We start from the raw sequence: 17,526 nt of genomic DNA on the forward strand, positions 1-17,526 counted from the left end.
GGCGACCCTGGCTGGTGTTGTCCAACCAAATCCCAGTCCCGCAACGCCTTGATCTCCTCCCACCGCCCTGCCCCAAGATCACTCGCCCTCTCTGGCTCTCTGGCTCTCTGGCTCTCTGGCTCTCTGGCTCTCTGGCTATCTGGCTTGGCCCCTCGCATCCGCAAACATGACTCTCTCACCCAACAACAGCCTGGACCTCAGCGGCGTGCCCCAGGGCAATATTCTGAAGGTGCCTCCCTCCCTCTTGGCTGCACACCAGCCAGCTCAGCAGTCGTCCTGGGCTCGCTGGATTCGCTGCTCACCTGCCCCGCATGGCTTCGTCGGTCCTGCTTTCCTCCAACAGGCTGTCAAATCTTCTTGCAAACACTTGGCAGAGACTGCTACCGCAGACATTTCGGTACGAATGCACCTGCCCCCGGCGGCCATCGTTGCACTCTGTCCTATTGTCGCATTCATGTCCCCGCATAATCTGGCCCGGCTAACCCAGTCCGGATATACGCTGCGCCCCAGATCCAAGACGAGTCGATCGACCAGTTTCTCTCCACCTTCGATGTCAATCTCTTCAAAGATCTGACCAATACCGAGCCCTTCCGGGTTCCGCTTCGGTTCGACAGCATCGAAGCCGAGATCAACTTCATCGCCCTGCTGGACCTGCTCAACTTTGGCAGCGGCTGGCGAGTGGAGCTGCACAACGCTGTTGGAAGAGTATGTCGCAGCGACTCTTGCCGTGCTTGTCTTGTGCCATCGATGGCCCCCAGCTCAGGGCTGGCCACCGACCCAGATGTTGTCGGAGGCAGCAACACTTGTGGCTCCCTTCCCTGCCCTCTCGATCGAACGGCTACAGAACCTGACCGCTTGGCACTCACATAGGGAGCTTCGGAAGCCATCAAATTTGGGGCTATGGCGATGCATATTTCAGGAATTACAGCAACGACAGAGTATCTCAAGAGCGTCACCATATCCGAGGTGAGATACTGGCCTGCATCAGAGCGATACCGATCGACCCTCATGCTGCGTTTATGCGCCGAGGCTCACTTGTAGCTGCGATCATCGATACGTCGATGTTGGCGGGACAAGCATTGCATTGCCAGTATATGATTCCTTCGAGTGATGCTTTGTGTCGGCTCCCAAAGGGCCCGGAGCAAAGGTCCAGACAGCTGGCGATCCGGCCACCGATGCTATGGCTCACTCCGCCTGAATCTGTCGCTTTGCGCCCAGATCTCCTCTCTCTTTGACATCCCGGTGACGCACGAGGTCCCGCATCCAAGCCTGCCGGTCGTCATTGGCGAGCCTGCACCCATTCGACCGTTTGTGCAGGCCATCACCGACACACTGAAGGAGACCGGCGAGTGTCTGGAGTCCCAGGGCTTCAAGAGCTTGGGCCACTTCATTCTACAGGTTACCCAGCCATCGAATGACAGCCCCAGGAAGGCCGCCGATGTGGTCGAAGCCATTGTTCGTCTCCTGCCCTCGATGCGGGACTATGGCGAGTGGCATGGACAGCGTACGTTTTTGGTGCTGGATACTAGCATCTACACTACAAACCATCAGTCGAAAGCATTGCTTCGTCTACCCAGTGTCTATGAGACATCCGATTCATGTTGGCCAGCGCTCACTGACTGAGTCTGAAACGACCCGACACGATTGTGTTGGGGATCCGTCTTTGCATCCAGGCGTTTACATCTTGAAACGGGCACAGCTACTCGTGTGCGATCTGTACCGGCGCTTCGGCGGCAGCGATCCAAAGCGCTTTGCCTTCCAGGAGCTGGACCAGCTGACAATCTTCAGCGATAACGTTGTGCCTCGCGTTCTGGAGCACTTTGGTATCATCAAGATCCACAATCCGTCGCTCGTGCAAATGATTCAGGCGGGTCGGGACCTTGGCAAAGACAGCGATCGGTGGGACTGGGCGTTGCGTGCCATTGCCATCGAAGCTACCGAACGAATACTCGACAAGGCCCATTCATGGCAGGATGACTCGGACCCGGCTCGTTCCGAGACCCTGCGAGCCCTGGCTGCCTTCCGCCTTGACAACTTCCTGTGGGGCATGGGCAAGCAAAAGGACATTCGCTCGCTCACAAGACTTGTCAACAAGCAAACGGTGTACTTTTAGGCGCCTTGGCACTAACGAGCATGCCGCACCCGCTCTTGTGCTCTTCTATGTGGTTGGTGCATATACTGGTTACGTAGAAATACATGCACATTCATCATTCACATTATGGAAGCAAAGCAGGGGGTATGCCCCCGTCCAGTCCTCGCCACTTCGAGCAGCTCCACTTCCAGAGGAAGAATGCCGCATGTGGGTCTATGAAGGTGTGTTCGGTCAACTCGTCAAGTGCGATGATGCGGCAGTGTGTGTCGCTGGTGAGCCACAGACATTGATTTGATGGGCATCCCAACCACGATCTACTCAGCACAACGACGGGCGACACCAACGGCGGTGTGGAGACCCAATAAGACTACATATCAACGAAACCTCAGTTAGAAGCCACTTGGAGGCTCCGAAACCCATGACAGCACCCTCGTCATGATTCCTGGTAGGGCGAGTCGACCCTATGACTATGCACGACGCTCTTGAGAGTTCAGCGCCAATATCATCGGAGCGCTGTCTCCGCCTGACATGCGCTCTCCACTGATCTGCACACCTTGTACCGTCGCTCTCATTTGCGGTATCTGAACATCTTTTATTCAGATTAAGGAGCAATTAACAAAACTGGAAGAGAGGGGAGGGGATAGATACATGAGGATTCGGGCGACTGGGCTGCGTGATCCACGATAGCCAGCACAGCGAGCATTGCGATGGCACATTTAGAGCTCGGGGAGGGTTGGGTACAGGTTGCCGGCCTTGGACTCGGACACGGGGATCGTGGTGGTGCTGACGGTTGGAGGCGCAAAGGTGGGAATATCGATGAGGAGGAGGCCGTGGTCGAGATTGGCGGTCATGCGCTGGATGTCCGAGTTCTGGGGCAAAGTGTACTGCAGATCGAGGCGCTTGTCGGAAACCACTCTGGACTGGGCCTGACCCTTGACGGAGAGCACACGGGTGTCGTCGGTGAGGGTGATGTCAATATCTTCGCGCAGGAAGCCAGGGGCTTCAACAATGAGGGTGAGACGGTCGGGGAGAGAAATGGCCTGGAACTCGGAGCTGTTTTGCTGGATGCTCTGCTCCGATGACACGACCGCAGGCTTGATGTTCTGTTCGACCCAGTCGACGAATGGAGGGATGGCTTCGGAGGCCTTGGCGCTATTGGGTCGAGACCAGCTAGTGTTAGTGCATGCGGGCTGTATGAGATTCAGTTCATTTGATACATGCTGCATAAAGGACATTTGCCGACTCTTGCAGGGGCAAAAGTACTGGCTGATGGATGGATGCTTACCGGATGTGGCTGAGGCAGTTGTCCCAATCCTGCTCGCTCCACTTGCCATCGGCAGCGAGGCGGATGCAGCGGCCCTGCTCCTGGCCTTGCTCCTGGCCCGGGCGCTTGTGTGGGTGGCGGGAACGGCACGGACCTTTCTGCTTGCCTTGGCAACAAGGGTATTCGCAGGGCTCCTGTTGCTTGGCCTGGCGGTTGGACCACCAGCGGTAGACGACATAGGCGACGGCGACCTTGCCGATAAGATTAAACAGGGACATGGTTGGAATAGATGGGGCTGGCAAAGATGCGCAACGGTATTGTACGGTGGACGAGGATTGGCTGTGCTCGAGAGCAGCGGGATGTCTGTGGAGATGGATGAGATTCCTGTGATGGTGGCTTTGGGACTGGCGGCTGGTCGCGTTGATATGTCGCTGCCAAGGCGCGCTGCCAAGACCTGGGCGAGGGATACGTGGCTCCACCTGGAACCGCCCAGAGCCACGGCCATCGAACAATCGGTGCCCGTCTTGGCGACCGCATTGGTGGACAAGGGACAGTGCGAGCCGGCGTCCTGATGCGGATCGAATCGATGGGATGCCGGGCCGTCGCTGGACACTGGGCTGCAGCCAAGCAAAGCCATCCCAATGCCGGGCGACCATGTCGGGCGACCACTCAAACAGGGAAGGCCTGCGTCGTTTCGGAATCGAGGCGAGACTGAATGCACTCTGACCCGGGATCAGAGCCTCCCTTTCGGCCGACGAGACAGCCGCCCATGAGTCGCAAGCACAACAGCCGGTCCTAATGCAGCCAGGCAGATGGATGCTCATCCCGCCTCGCTGCCTTATCGACTTGCCGGGATGGTCCGCAGGGCCCCAAACCCCCTCGAAGCCCATCCCGACGGAGAGCGGGGCCGGGCGGAGTGCATGGCGCCGGGGATCGTGCCCGCCAAAGCGAGAAACTGCTGAGAGGGCCGGGTATATGAGCCGCAACCTGCTCTCCAGAGCCCTTTGTTTCGTAAAGGAAAGCGCTCATCTCAAGCAGCAAAACGACCGACGATGGACTACGATCGAGTGACCCAGATCCGCGCCAAGGCCTTTGCCCATCTGGATGAGGCCCAGTTCGGATGGTTTCATCTGCGTGCGATCCTGGTGTCCGGCGTCGGTTTCTACACCGACTCGTACGACAACTTTGTCATCAACCTGGCCTTGCCCATGCTCTACCATGTCTACTTCCCCAAGTCGCCCGATCTGCAGTATCCCTCTGATTTCCCGCAAAGGAACCCCAACTATGACGCCTGGATGAAGGCTGCAACTTCCTATGGGAACCTCTTCGGTCAGTAGATCGCGCCGCCCGGACTCCAACTGGCGGATCGGAACAGGAGAGGTGGCGATTGGATGCGTCCGTCGAGCGGGATTATGCACAGAGCATCTCAGGGATTCTCTGTTTGTGAGGCTCTCATAGGGCCGGTTGGATCGGCTGCGTTCCCTGTGGCACCTGTCATTTCGCGACCTGTCTGGGGGTGACATTACGCACCAGGTTCGCCTTCTTAACCAGGGGGCTATGTCAGATTTTGTGCTGCTGATATACGCGAGCTTCGGCGCTCTACTTCGCTCATATAATCTGACGGATTTGCTCTGTCACTACTCCGCATATTGCAGGCCAACTGAGCTTCGGTTACCTCGGCGACAAGCTCGGCCGCAAGAACATGTACGGTGTCGAGCTCATGATCATGATTGTCTGCACCATCGGCTCGGCCTTCTCGGCCAGCGCTATCCGCGGCGCCAACATCCTCCAGACCCTGGCCGTCTGGCGCTTCTTCCTCGGCATCGGTATTGGCGGTGACTATCCTCTCTCGGCCATCATCACCTCCGAGTTTGCCAACGTCAAGTGGCGCGGCACCATGATCGCCGCCGTCTTTGCCATGCAGGGAATCGGAATCCTCACCGGCGGCCTCGTCACCCTCGCCACCCTCGCCGCCCTCCAGAACAGCATCCGCTCCGACCCGGCCTATCTCGACCTCGTCTGGCGCATCATCCTGGCCTTTGGTGTGATCCCTGCGATGGGTGCCGTGTACTTCCGTCTGACCATCCCCGAGACCCCCCGCTACACCGTCGATGTCATTGGCTCTGTCGACCAGGCCGAGCGCGATGTCGAGAAGGTCATGGCCCTCAACGCCACCCGCGATGTGTCGTCCAACTGGGTCGGCGAGGAGGTCGCCAACGGCACCCGTGCCAACGTCAAGAAGGGAGGATTCTGGGCGCACTTTGGCCAGTGGAAGAACGGCAAGATCCTGTTTGGCTGTGCCTTCACCTGGTTTGCGCTCGATGTCGCCTGGTATGGTCTCTCGCTCAACGCCAGCACGATCCTGACGCTGATCAACTGGAACGGCTCCAACTCGCTCCCTCCGTACGACAACTACTGGCAAAAGACCGTCGGCCAGGTCATCATTGCATGCATGGGCACTGTTCCTGGATACTGGGTCTGTGTCGCCCTGATCGACCGCATGGGCCGCAAGCCCATCCAGTACCTCGGCTTTGCTGTCATCACCGTCTGCCTCCTGATCCTCGCCATTGCCTGGGACACCATCAAGAACAACACTGTCGCCTTCTGCGTTGTCTTCACGATCGCCCAGTTCTTCTTCCAGTTCGGCCCCAACACCACCACCTTTGTTGTTCCTGGTGAGGTCTTCCCGACCCGCTTCCGCTCCACCGCCCACGGCATGTCTGCGGCAATGGGCAAATTGGGAGCCATCATCGGTGTCGAGGCTGTCGGTCCCTTCTTCAGCATGAATCCAAAGGCAGTCCTCTACGTCTTCACCGTTGTCATGGCCCTCGGCGGTGTTGCCACCTACTTCATCCCCGAGACCATGGGCAAGACCCTCGAGGCTCTCTCGGGCGAGGATGATGCCTTTGAGTCTCAAGAAACGATCCTCTGAACAAGGTAATTGGCATACCGGTGCCAATGGCCGACTCGTAGCCGCGCTGCCCGTGGGCCACCGATAGTGCTGCTTGGGCATAACATCACTTGCGGGTCCTACAGTCTGCGATCCAGCTCAGCTCCATTGCTTTGATCTGTACTGCACCGCACACTTGCCTTATTTGATGGCTGCTTTGGTTGGTTGATTTAGTGTGTGTGAGTTATTTGATTCTCAAGAATGCTGCCCAGCACCATCGTCTGGGCCAGACTACATAAATGGCTATTACAGCGACGCCTGATAAAACTCCCAGCCACCAGCGCATCCTTTGCACTGCCCTCACAAGGTAGCTGGTCCTCGAGCATGATGGATGAGTGTGTATTCAGGAGCCAGGAGAAAAGAGTACGTTCATCGCTCTCGAACAAAATGCCTCGTTTCGTTTGGCAACTTCCTTGGCTGAGTGCTTGGCTACTTTGACTACTTGTCGGCAGGGGGTTCATTGGGGCCTGTTGCGTGCGCTTGCTGAGATCCTGCAGAGTTTTCTTCCTTAACTGCTGCGGCCGCCTCTGGGGCTGCTGCTTGGTGTGGATCCGAAGGTCTATGTTGCTCGGGCGCTTCAGGCTGTTTCTCAGACTCTGGGCGCTGCTGTACCGGCTCCTTGGTTGCTTCTTGAGGTTGTCCAGGCTGCTTCAGCAGCCCCGGCTGTGTGGATTGTCCCTTGGCTTGTTCATTCGCGCTCAGCGATGATACAGGGCCACTGGGGTCTTCTGGCGGCTGGCCAAGTGAGTCTACGCTTTGGGCCGCACTGGCAGTTTGATGATCAGCCTCCATCGCCCTTCCGATCGTCGTTCCGATCGTGGCTCCCGTCGGTTCGGCACTTGGGATATCATCGGCACACTTGGGAGCCACTGTGTCATGGCCCGCCGCTGGCTTCTTGTTCGGGTATTGATCTTCGTCTGCGACCTGGCGCTTGAGGTCCTTCGGGCTGGGCGCGGCTTGGCCCTGTGTGGACGATACCAGAAACACATGGTTGGGACCAATTTGCTGTGCGATCGCCGTTCAAGACGGAACGCATACCATAGCCGCTGACAGACTCGCTCGCTCGACCAACCGACAGAGCCTACCTGGGCCTCAGGTGCATCTGCTGGAGCATCTTGCATTTCCACATCTTCGGGCCCGTTCTTCGATTCAGTCGAGGGATTGTGGGTCATCGTTCCCTCCTCTGTGGAGGTGCCCGGACCAGCTTTCTCTGCCACTTCGCGACCCTGGGACTCCTCGCTCTGATCCACCGGGGCGTTAGGTTGGCCCGAGACTGCCTCGCCATCGTCGCGTTGGGCAGGCTCGGTCTCATCGACATCTTGCACGGTAACAGCGTCGGTATGCTCGAGTTGTGTTCGGGGCGCGAGTGTATCGGGATCGGTCAGATCGGTGCTCATGGGAGGACCTGCGACCCCTCAAGCACGCAAGTCCACAGGTGCATCGAGGGAGAGAGGGTGGATCAGAGCCGAACACTTGAATGAGCAGCAGTCTTGGACTCGACTCCGGGATACTCGCCGGTCGAGCGCATGAACACCGATCGCAGCCATGGCCGCTGATATCCCTTCGACCGATCGCATACGCACGAACCTCGAACCCACTTGAAGACCACGGGCTTGTGAGCCACTTTGGACTCGACCATCCCAGGGCGAGGAGGAAACACGATGCCCTGCAGCACAGCGTTGGGCAGCACCCAGCGCTTTTCCCAGCGCTGAACTGGAGCCCAGAACGGACGGGGGGCATGCGAGTGGATCGCTCGACCGGCCTGGCCTGAAGGTCCTTGCGAGCCCGAGCCTGGGCCTGGGCCTGAGCCTGAGCCTGGGCCCGATGGAGCAGCCTGGCCGGGTACTGCAGCCCTCGTTGGTTTGGCAGCAACGGAGGACGACATGATCAGTGTTCCGCAGCGGCTCTGGTGCGGAGGGGGGGGGACAGGAAGAGGGAGAGGAAGGACAGATCAAGAGAACGACCGCAAGTCCAGCCAAACCAGGCAGCGCCCTGAAGCAAACGAGGCGCGCAGACCGGCCGCCCTGATTCACCTACACACAGGGAAGCTGATGTGGGGCCATGGCAGTGGCCAGGCGGGCCTCCATGCTCCACTAAATAGACTGTATATACATGGTGATATCGGCGGACGCAAGGGGTACTGAAGAGCAAACAACCGAAAAGCAAGCGTGGCACCGGTGGTGAAGAAATGTCTGTCGTGGATCAATGTCCAAGCGGCAGCGGGTGGGAGAAGACAAATCTGGCCAAGATGCACTCGTGTGGTGCTGGGGTGGGTTAGCATCGAGTGCAAGGAAAGGGGCACGGCAGCTCCAACAAAACAGAGATGGGAGGCGAGGCGGAAACATTCCAGAGGGCTGAAGACGCCATCTTCGCCTCAGCGCGCGAATCTGCCAAGGGGGAGAGGCACTCAAGAGAGGCAAAAGAGCGTTCCGCGACCAAAAACTGAGGCGGCGCTAGAGGGCTTCGTTGATCCGAGTTTCGCCCATCGAACTGTGATCATGATCGTGATGCTCCTCAGTCGACGTGCCGACGATGCCGCTGGCAACAAGCTGGCTCTGGGCATTTTGGAATGCGGCCGTCACCGCGGCCGAGACCTCTGCGGGCGTGGCGCCGCTCTGAGCCGCTGCAGCCATCTGCGCCTGGAGCTGTGCCTGGACCTGCAAGGCAACATGGGCTTGAAGCTGGGATGCCTGCGCTGCAGAGAGTTGAGCGACCTGGGCGATAGGATCAGCCATGGCATCGTCCATCACCACGGCCGACGTCTGGTCGAGATGAGCGTCGACAGTGATTGGGCTCACGCAGTGGATCTTCTTGCCTTCGGGGTTCATGAGCTCGTGTCGACGGAGGGCGTCGCGTCTTTGTAAAGCGACCCGGATTGTCCAGTGGGTGATTGCAATGGTGTGAGTTTAATACGCCGGGGGTCAAATGAGCCAGCCGAAGCGGGATCTTGGCTGCGACAAGGTTCTACAGAGGAGCTGGTGAGGGCGGGCTGGCGAGACGTGCCCAGACAAGCATACTACCTTGCAAACATTCGTCCGCACTGCTCACAGCTGTGGGACTTTTCCTTCGAGTGGGTCCGCAGGTGTCGGCTCAAGTCGTGGTTTCTAAACCGAAGCGCCGTGCGAACGAGGAGGCGCGATGGGGAAACGAGTGAGCTATGGATTCAGATACTGGAGAGCGGCACCAAGATCGAGCCAGTGCGGACGACTAACCTGGTAAACCGAAGCTGGCATACGTGACAAACATAGGGTCGGTGATCGTGATGGGTGCGAATGTGGCTCTTGAGGTTGTATGCGCGAGAGAATGCGCGGTTGCAAGTTGGGCAGAAATGCTTGAATTCCTTGGCATTGTGGTCAGGGGATCCAGGATGCGTCTCCGATCCCTCGTCGGACTGGCGCTCAAGTGTCTCGTCGGTAGCCTGTCCCTGGGCTGCAGCCATGGCGGCCTCTTGGATCAAACTCAGCGGGAACGAGTTTGCGAGATGGTTGCGGGCCATGAAGGTAAACGGGTCCAGGCCGGGCGCGGCCGAGGCCAGGGCGTGCGAGTAGTAGAAGGCCGCAAAGGGATTGTTGATGCCGGGCGGGATTGGAAGGCTCTGCTTGCCGTTGGCCAAGGCGGTTGTGCTGAGGACGAGCAAGCCGCTGGTCGCTGCAGAGGCAGAAAAGTTTTGGCCGAGGGCCTTGAGGGCCTCTTCGTCGATCGCCGACGGGGCCGAGCTGCTCCCTTGCTGGTGACTGTGGCCGTGCTCTGGACCGGAGCCGGGTTCTGGGCTGCGGCCGTGCTGGAGATCTTTTGAACGCTCCTGAGCTTCGTCACCATGGCCCTCCGACGAAGCGCCGTCGTCGGCAGCATGTTCTTGATGCTGGCGGCTCTCGCTGGCGGGGCGACCGTCGTCGCCTTCAGGGTGCCTGTTGCCGTCGGCGGTGTCGCTGGAGCCGTCACGGTGGCGCAGATTTTCCTGCAGCTGGCGCTCTCGCTGGGCGACGACCTGGACCTGGCGAGCAAGAGCAGTCTGGAAGGCAACCTGCCCAGGGGTTGGAGCGGAGGAAGACAAGTCCTCCGAGCCTTGCTTGTGATCGTATTCCGAGTGGGGCTCGGGAGAGCCGGAGCCAGAGCTTCGTTCCATGGAGGCAGCGATCTACCCAAGGGGAGGAACAGCGGTAGATGGGGTGTAGGCTAGGTGAGAGCGAGCACTGGTAGATCGATTCTGGACCATGTGCAGACGAAGGATATCATTGGCGGGACGAGGGCAGTGGAGAGGCAAGGGCGAGAAGCAGAGGAGGGGGGGGAGTGCGCTGGAGACGACAGGGAAGAGCAAAGGCAGACGATGGCGAGCGACAACAGGAGAGGCCGCCGAGCACAGCCAGGAGCCAGAGCCAGTCGATGCAACGCAATGCAGGGCAGAGATGCAAGGCAGATGCAAGGCAGAGATGCGACGCAAAGAAACCAGGAGACGAAAGATGTATTTACCCGTCGGCGATGGGGTTGTGTGCGAGAGCGACGGGAGGTGAGGCTTAGAACGGGGCGAAAGTGGCTTTTCGCCCGCGCAAGAGCCAGTGCGCCAGGCGGGCAAGGGCTGGGGCGGGTGCTGGGGCTGGGGCTGGGGCTGCCGCGCCGTCACCAACCCTCGCCGCGCCCCAACAGCCGGCTGCCGCCGAAACCCTCGCGGTCTGTGGACCAGCGTCATGGCAGGCAGTGTCATGGCAGGCAGTGTCATGGCAGGCGGTGTCATGGCAGGCATTGTCATGGCAGAAATGAGACCATAGCATGATGAGACCGCAGCATGATGAGACCACAGCATGATGGGACCACAGCATGATGGGACCACAGCAAATGACGAGACCACTCCCGAGCTCGCTACTCACCTGTCTCGCCACTGAGGTCAATCACCTCTGATGCCGCGGCCTCCAGGACCTCAAGGTCGATCTCGTCGTCTGGCCCAATGCCGAAATCATCGATCAGAACCTTATCGCTCTCGATCGGTTGCATTACTCCACCACCACCGCCGTCACCAACATCATCACTATCATCACTGTCATCATCATCATCGTCGTCGTCGTCGTTCCAAGGATGCAGCAACCGCTCCAGGTCGATGCTGTCGGCATTCCAGCATCGCCTCATCATCGCCAGATGGCGGTCGGTATACACAATCCTGATCGCAAATGGAGGGCTTGAAGGCATCGGCGGGGCGTCCACGTCAATGGGCATCTCGGTAGCTCCAAGTTTGGGCGTCGGTTTGCTCTCGTCCTCGGCAAGCTCGCATCCGGGCAACACCAGCGGAGGCGGAATCGTCAGCCTGGTAGCCGAGGTGTAGCTGATGCGGTGCGTGCCAAAGTGGAGTCGCTGATCGCATGGCGCAATATGGAATATGCGATAAATCTCTGCCATGAGATCGCGGACTGTCATTCCCGGGTGAATCGGGACAGGCTTGAATCCCCGGGACGTCATCGATTGTAGTCTCGTGGCCCTTCGTGGCCCTGCCGACTGCCATGTTGCGGTGGGATTCGATGGCGTCGGGCGAGCGCCGCGATAGACGCTATCCAGCTTCTGTCGCTTAGTATTCGGTCGTCGTCCCATAGTTTTGATTTCATCGTCGCCATCTTCGTCTCTATCGTCGGCATCGGCATCGACGTTGGTTTTGACAGCATCGGCGCGTGCAACTCGAACCTTCACGTACCCAGAGCTATACTGCAGGTGCCTTAATGTTAGGCACGACACCATGCCATGACACAAGGCATGCGGCGTTAGATTTCAAACTGCTAGTCGACAGGAAGCTGCGTGACATCGCCCCACGGCTTCGGCACTGATACATAGCCTCTCGATACTTTCCGGCAGTCAACCAGGCAGTCAACCAGGCAGTCGGCCAGGCATCGGCGACAGGAACACGGATATCACGCTCGCCCGCAACAATAATTTACCTCTTGAGCCTGCAGGCGTGACAGGGCGGCGGGTAAACATCAATTGGCGATCCATTACTGTCAGTGGTTACTTGGGCGGCAGCCAAAGAAGGGTATCTACGAAGGATGGGAAATTTCGTCAGCCGCGTTTGTCGGGGGCCATCCAACGCCATTCTCGGACACATCGGGAGCCACGAAGCTCGGCTATTCAAACATGGAGAGGCTTGCGTGTACTCACTCGGTCTGGAGAAAGGTCCACTCTTCTTCAGTCACATACCGAACGGACATCCGATCGCGAGGATGGCCAAGGTCGTAGAGAAGCCCGCCGTGGTCGCAAAATATGCTTATCGAGCTGGCGCTCATATCCGGCGGAATGTTCATCTGGTCGAATCGCTTCAGGGCCTGGACGAAAGCTGCACCATGCACCGCCATAACCCGGTTACTCGAGCACTGTCCGATCCACCAGATCTAGCGGCCTGTGTGTCTGTTCCGCCATCGAGTTTGATGAACTGGCGGCGACGATTGCTAGAGCTCTTTGCTATCTTCACGGCAATCTGTGCCGAGGTGCAGGTCATCCTCAAGGCCAATGTCTGTGCACACATCGCTGTACATACCGTCCGATACAATCCGATAATCGGAATGTGCCTCAGGGAGCCGTTCTTGGCGACCAAGGAGTCCTCTGAGAGGCCCCTGGACGCAGTAAACAGAACATGTCAGCACCACGCCTCCTTCATCACCTCAGCTTACTCTCTCAAGGCACGGCGTATCAGCTTACTTTCTGGAGTCTGGCCCTATTTTCCAATCGTGCCTCCTCTTCGTTCTGTTGAAACAGTTGCTCTTGACAGAGAATACACTCATCTTCGCTCTTGGCATGCGCGTCGGTTTCAGGGAAGAAACTGCGGATAATGTCCAGGACCTGGGCCGAGAAATCAAGGCAAAACTCAGCGACAAGCAACTTGACCTGGCAGCCACCCATCTCGTTAAGCACGCATGACTCTAATACCTTCAGCGAGACAAGCGTCCGGTCGGACGGATTGATAGCGAGACCATTATGCTCACAAAAGACATCTCTGAGGTATGAATCGGACAGTGGTCCGCCAAGCCTTCCCATCGGGTGAATCGGCCCGTTGGGCTTCCGTTTCTTCATGTCTAAGTGTCAAAAATGGCAAGCGCGGATCGCAGCGTGGTGAGCCGCAGACACACATACGGGCAAATACATATCTGGCAGGAGCGAACCGCACGCCGCTTAGCGGGACGCACCTTGGAGCCATCTCTTGGAGATCCACATTGTCTTTGGGTCACTCTCAAGCAAGGCCTTGGTGACGGACGATCGCATTTCCTGAAAACTCTCGTGCCACCGAATCTCTACACATGCGAGGCGAGTCAAGGTGCATCAGCGACACTGCAGGCGATATATATGGTGGCTCTGGACTGAGGCAGACGCAACTTGTGCTGCTCATCGGGCAATCCAAGCACAACGACGGGTCGCCAGAGTGACAGACAAACCTTCGCATTTCTCCGACCAACAGACCCCGCAGATGTCACTTGTGCAAAGCAGTGGCTTAATCTGGTATCCACTCGTTTCGATACATGCCGCGGCGAGCTGTGTTAACATCACCGAGAGAACACGAATCAGCTTGCATGCATACAGATCGGTCAAAGCAAGGCCGATGCAGTATTGAATCAACCGAGAAGGCAGAGCGCCGTCGTTGTGAACGTGAGCCACATTCACACCACAGCATGCAGGTACAAGTCGGTTCGAGGGGAGTGTCTGGCAGCTCGAGGAGGCATGGTGCACGGCTCTCGTTCTCCTGTCGGCTCCACACCGCGCCAGCACCGACCTGCGATATTCGCTTGGAGCATTTGATTTGGCTCGGATCAAAATGGCCGTGTGCACACAGCAGCGAGGTGCAGTTTAAGACAGTGTTGGTGCCGCTCACCAACTCGCCGCCAACAATCTCGGGCAGCTCCATCCATCTTTCGAGCTCCAATGTTGGTATATAGACCGACGGCGACTATTGCGTAGATGGATTGGTGGGATGAGTTTGTGGAAATCCTATCAGCACAGAATCGAGACGAGCAGGCGGCGTTTCAAGCATCGAATCATGCAACGCGCATACACGCTTCTCGACATCTTACATCCTCCTCTCGCGATGGCATTTCTCCGATGATGCTTAGCTTCGCATCGCGAAGGGCACGAATGCTGGCTACCAGCCGGTCTTCCCTGTCGATTCACATGGCCAATAAGATGCTTCATTGCTCTCGATATGAGGATCGCACGAGGCATGTGCATGCGAATAGCGACTATGACAGCAATGCCAGCAAATGCAGCAATGACAGCATATGCAGCGATGACAGCTACGACAGCAGTGACGAAACCTTACTCTTTCTGATACTGGTCGATCTGAGATATCAGGGGTACATCATCGGCCTCGATTTCAGACAAGATGGACGATGGCAAGTCGAATGGTAAAGCAACGTCGCTGAGTCCTGCGTCGCTCCTGAGCTTGTAGCTCAACATGTACACTTTCTCTGAGCAGAAGCTGAAGCATGGATCGGTTGCGCAGGACGTTAGTGATGAGAGGCGAGCCATGCATGATGGGGCACTGGACTGGAAAGTCGCTGTGTGCCAGAGCAGCGTAACTGAGTGCCGTATTTTGATGTGTCCAATAGTGAACAATGCCTGAATGGGTCAAAGGCGCACCTTTTTCCGTCATCGGGTGGGTTCGGATTGGTCTTGGTCGACGACTTGAAGTTGTCCCAGTTGGTAAAGGCCATGGGGTCGATCCGCTTCACCACGGTATCGTCCAAATGAAACCAGGATTCATTCCTATAAGACGAGTGAGAAACTCAATGTTCTATCATCCGAAACATAGCAGCAGCCAGTCGTGTATTCGATGACCCACCTGGCGTCGTATACACTGGCGGTGTAGTGTCCGCCGTAGGCGTCAGATCCTTGGTGCAAGAGAACCGCTTGCAGATCGTAAACTGCGGGCTCGTGCTTGAGCAACAGTCTGGACATGTTGAGTGTCAGCGGAAACCAGATGGTCGAGTGTACCTTGACTTTGGACATTGTTTTTTCATCAAACATGAAGCGCAAGAGTTGGATGTTGAGAACCTGTATGCGATATCGACGTTTGTGAGAACCCACACACCATCAGACGATTGAGGCTACTCTGATGATGCGGTGGTTGGCAACGCCTGTCTTTGTCGGGGCGAAGGCCGCGTCGGTACCGTAGGCAACTGAGTCAGCTGTGTGTGTCGGAGGGCGTCTCGTTTTTCGTAGCATTGCGGGCAAAAGTACTGGTTCTTGTCCGCCAATGTTTCGGGTTTCTGGTAACTCTCGATGAATTCGTGGAGGTTGCCTCGATCCTGGAGGTCATGGACAGCCGTTGGGACATCGGTGGGATACTCAGTCAGTATCGTTCTTGTACTCGCAGAAGGCATCCGATCTGATAGACCGCAGTGCACATGCGATCCGATGGCATTCTAGACCATCGGCCGTGCTGGCGCCAAGTTGTCGGCGATGGTCAGTCGACACATTGTGGAACGACATCACTGCATCGAACCCGAGAGGGGCTGATACACGGCCTACCTTGATGTTAAGCTGCAGCTCAAACTGGGGCGACTCGTTCCGTGATTCAAAGCCACATTTAGAGCACGTTGTCACATATGCGTATGTACTTTGGAACTGTCGAGTTGGTGCCGAGCAGGGTCAGCGATCGTACCGACAGCCTTGCTCGCAACAATGCTGCCGGGACCTGATGCAGACACGATGGTTGATCGGATATAGAGCCGCCTACCCGGTCGCTGATAGTGTTCCCATCAAAATCAACCATGTGGCTCTTGAGCTGCTGGCTTGCAAGCGAAATAAAGAGCTTGCAGAATCTGCGGCAGCCAATTGTGGACGTGAAGTTCCAACGGCCAGATTCTTGCTATCAGCCACCGTTAATCTCGGCTCACACGCATCCATCATTCGTGGCTTCCATTCGTCATGATCATCTGTTGCCGCTACTCGTCATTGCCGTCTCTGAGTTGTCACCTTCCAGGGGCTGACGACCAGCCGGCTCCGCCGCAACATATCCCTGTAAACCCATTTCACCTACTCTGGTGCATCCTGCTGCACACTTGGATCGACTCCAATGCTCTCGATGAACGCAGATGGGTTGGCCCATTTACGCATGCCGTGATCGAGTCGGGCAAACACCTTCTGGAGCTCCGTAATGATATCCTGATTTGGCCACAGATCATATGCTTTTGCTTAGAATGCTGTCATGGGTCCCCAGTATGGCGCTTTGCTCCAACGCTGACAGCTTTCATCTGAGCCTTACGGTCTCTCCGCTGTCGTAGAGTGGGCGATATCCATAGATTAAGCTGCGGAACTTGAGATCATGGAACCAGATCTATCCGGTGTGATGGTGCTGGTCAGTGGCGTGCAACTTTGAGGAGCGAGACAGCGGCCTGCAGAGAATCTACCTGCAGCAGAGAGTTGATGTAGCAGGTGGCTCCAAGGTTCTAGTTGATCCAGAGAGAGCAGCGCTCGTAAGTAATCGTCGGCGATCGGAGAGTTCGCAAAGTAGGCGGAAGTGACAATGAGCAGGACCACTTGCCTTCAGCCCGACTGGTTCGCCACCTTGGCGCTGCATACTGCGGGGATCGGCACCAAGGCTCTCGCGGGCCATAGCTTGCGCATCTAGCCAAGATTGCCAAGTGGATAGTGTGAGAGGAGCACTTTGGAGCAGAGGAAAGGATAGGAGCCGCAACGGCCGAGCGATAGCCCCAACAGACAAGCGTCCAGCCACCACGCAAGCACTGGCCCACACAAACCCACCGAGGTCGATCCACTCTTCGATTCCGAGTCCTCGAAAGCTGTCTGGGCTGCTTCGACACTTTGCACAAGATTTTTTGGGCTTTCCACGGCCGGCACCGAGCTTGGCCAGAGCCGACTCCGTAGCAACGGGGATCTCGGAAGCAGCGTCGCGACCGACAGCAGGCGGCAGAGGAGTCACAGGACAGCTTGAACATGCCAATTCGTTGAGCAGCTGCCTCTCGATCTCCGGCTTCGAGATGCTGGCGTCGTGCGGCATGTCCTGTTGGGAGGTTGCTTCGGCTCGTCAGATTCGGCCGGGTCGGAAGCGCTCTGGCCTCGGGTCGTCGATCGACCGCTGTGCTGTCGAGAGCCAACCTGGATTTTCGGGGCATGAGCAAGGGCGGCTGAACCTGGTCATGTGTCTGTCACGTTTCTGCTCAGAATCAGAACGGAACTGCGATTCTGCCGACGATACCGACGATGCGGATGATACCGACGATGCGGATGATGGAG

The 17,526-nt window shown here is 57.4% G+C and overlaps 5 protein-coding genes across 5 annotated transcripts; 2 read left to right on the plus strand and 3 right to left on the minus strand.

The window, feature by feature from the left end:
- Window positions 1-52: 52 nt before the first annotated feature.
- On the plus strand, window positions 53-2,214 carry BJ171DRAFT_498443 (uncharacterized protein). Its single transcript, XM_053110369.1, has 6 exons — window positions 53-229; window positions 344-397; window positions 511-705; window positions 871-966; window positions 1,219-1,504; window positions 1,674-2,214. The coding sequence occupies exons 1-6, from the start codon at window positions 167-169 to the stop codon at window positions 2,111-2,113; spliced, it is 1,134 nt and encodes a 377-aa protein (XP_052968110.1). The 5' UTR covers window positions 53-166; the 3' UTR covers window positions 2,114-2,214.
- A 450-nt stretch (window positions 2,215-2,664) lies between these two features.
- Window positions 2,665-3,744, minus strand: BJ171DRAFT_566884 (uncharacterized protein). Its single transcript, XM_053113439.1, has 2 exons — window positions 3,378-3,744; window positions 2,665-3,244 (listed from the first exon to the last, which is right to left on the minus strand). The coding sequence occupies exons 1-2, from the start codon at window positions 3,632-3,634 to the stop codon at window positions 2,809-2,811; spliced, it is 693 nt and encodes a 230-aa protein (XP_052968111.1). The 5' UTR covers window positions 3,635-3,744; the 3' UTR covers window positions 2,665-2,808.
- A 482-nt stretch (window positions 3,745-4,226) lies between these two features.
- On the plus strand, window positions 4,227-6,557 carry BJ171DRAFT_39751 (major facilitator superfamily domain-containing protein). The gene is made up of 2 exons (XM_053107189.1): window positions 4,227-4,685; window positions 5,012-6,557. The coding sequence occupies exons 1-2, from the start codon at window positions 4,409-4,411 to the stop codon at window positions 6,286-6,288; spliced, it is 1,554 nt and encodes a 517-aa protein (XP_052968112.1). The 5' UTR covers window positions 4,227-4,408; the 3' UTR covers window positions 6,289-6,557.
- Window positions 6,558-8,395: 1,838 nt separating this feature from the next.
- Window positions 8,396-10,742, minus strand: BJ171DRAFT_498448 (uncharacterized protein). Its single transcript, XM_053110370.1, has 3 exons — window positions 9,519-10,742; window positions 9,327-9,410; window positions 8,396-9,162 (listed from the first exon to the last, which is right to left on the minus strand). Exons 1-3 carry the CDS (start codon window positions 10,430-10,432, stop codon window positions 8,760-8,762), a joined length of 1,401 nt encoding a protein of 466 aa, XP_052968113.1. The 5' UTR covers window positions 10,433-10,742; the 3' UTR covers window positions 8,396-8,759.
- A 9-nt stretch (window positions 10,743-10,751) lies between these two features.
- Window positions 10,752-17,379, minus strand: BJ171DRAFT_498450 (uncharacterized protein). Its single transcript, XM_053110371.1, has 22 exons — window positions 17,035-17,379; window positions 16,814-16,896; window positions 16,680-16,718; window positions 16,535-16,606; window positions 16,310-16,434; window positions 16,007-16,091; window positions 15,799-15,894; window positions 15,438-15,575; window positions 15,110-15,321; window positions 14,908-15,033; window positions 14,588-14,746; window positions 14,343-14,427; window positions 14,045-14,218; window positions 13,710-13,806; window positions 13,464-13,568; window positions 13,207-13,352; window positions 12,979-13,119; window positions 12,818-12,893; window positions 12,442-12,616; window positions 12,225-12,320; window positions 11,172-12,004; window positions 10,752-10,976 (listed from the first exon to the last, which is right to left on the minus strand). The coding sequence occupies exons 1-22, from the start codon at window positions 17,288-17,290 to the stop codon at window positions 10,924-10,926; spliced, it is 3,372 nt and encodes a 1,123-aa protein (XP_052968114.1). The 5' UTR covers window positions 17,291-17,379; the 3' UTR covers window positions 10,752-10,923.
- Between the last annotated feature and the right edge of the window lie 147 nt (window positions 17,380-17,526).

The sequence above is a fragment of the Polychytrium aggregatum genome, assembly GCF_025602895.1.
Source record: "Polychytrium aggregatum strain JEL109 chromosome Unknown BJ171scaffold_12, whole genome shotgun sequence".
Taxonomy (NCBI): domain Eukaryota; kingdom Fungi; phylum Chytridiomycota; class Chytridiomycetes; order Polychytriales; genus Polychytrium; species Polychytrium aggregatum.

Bases quoted from the DNA above. Each gene is read 5' to 3' on its own strand.
- BJ171DRAFT_498448 (XM_053110370.1), bottom strand. From the start codon at position 10,432: ATGGAACGAAGCTCTGGCTCCGGCTCTCCCGAGCCCCACTCGGAATAC. The intron at 9,411-9,518 runs GTTAGTCGTCCG...GCTTCGGTTTAG, and splicing joins TGCCAGCTTCGGTTTACCAG to AAACCACGACTTGAGCCGAC. The intron at 9,163-9,326 runs GTAGTATGCTTG...CGCTTTACAAAG, and splicing joins TGCGGACGAATGTTTGCAAG to ACGCGACGCCCTCCGTCGAC.
- BJ171DRAFT_566884 (XM_053113439.1), bottom strand. From the start codon at position 3,634: ATGTCCCTGTTTAATCTTATCGGCAAGGTCGCCGTCGCCTATGTCGTC. The intron at 3,245-3,377 runs GTAAGCATCCAT...TCGACCCAATAG, and splicing joins AACTGCCTCAGCCACATCCG to CGCCAAGGCCTCCGAAGCCA.
- BJ171DRAFT_498443 (XM_053110369.1), top strand. From the start codon at position 167: ATGACTCTCTCACCCAACAACAGCCTGGACCTCAGCGGCGTGCCCCAG. The intron at 398-510 runs GTACGAATGCAC...GCTGCGCCCCAG, and splicing joins CTGCTACCGCAGACATTTCG to ATCCAAGACGAGTCGATCGA. The intron at 967-1,218 runs GTGAGATACTGG...CTTTGCGCCCAG, and splicing joins AGAGCGTCACCATATCCGAG to ATCTCCTCTCTCTTTGACAT.
- BJ171DRAFT_39751 (XM_053107189.1), top strand. From the start codon at position 4,409: ATGGACTACGATCGAGTGACCCAGATCCGCGCCAAGGCCTTTGCCCAT. The intron at 4,686-5,011 runs GTCAGTAGATCG...CGCATATTGCAG, and splicing joins TTCCTATGGGAACCTCTTCG to GCCAACTGAGCTTCGGTTAC.
- BJ171DRAFT_498450 (XM_053110371.1), bottom strand. From the start codon at position 17,290: ATGCCGCACGACGCCAGCATCTCGAAGCCGGAGATCGAGAGGCAGCTG. The intron at 16,607-16,679 runs GTAGATTCTCTG...CACACCGGATAG, and splicing joins ACATCAACTCTCTGCTGCAG to ATCTGGTTCCATGATCTCAA. The intron at 16,092-16,309 runs GTAGGTGAAATG...TGGCTGCCGCAG, and splicing joins GTGCAGCAGGATGCACCAGA to ATTCTGCAAGCTCTTTATTT.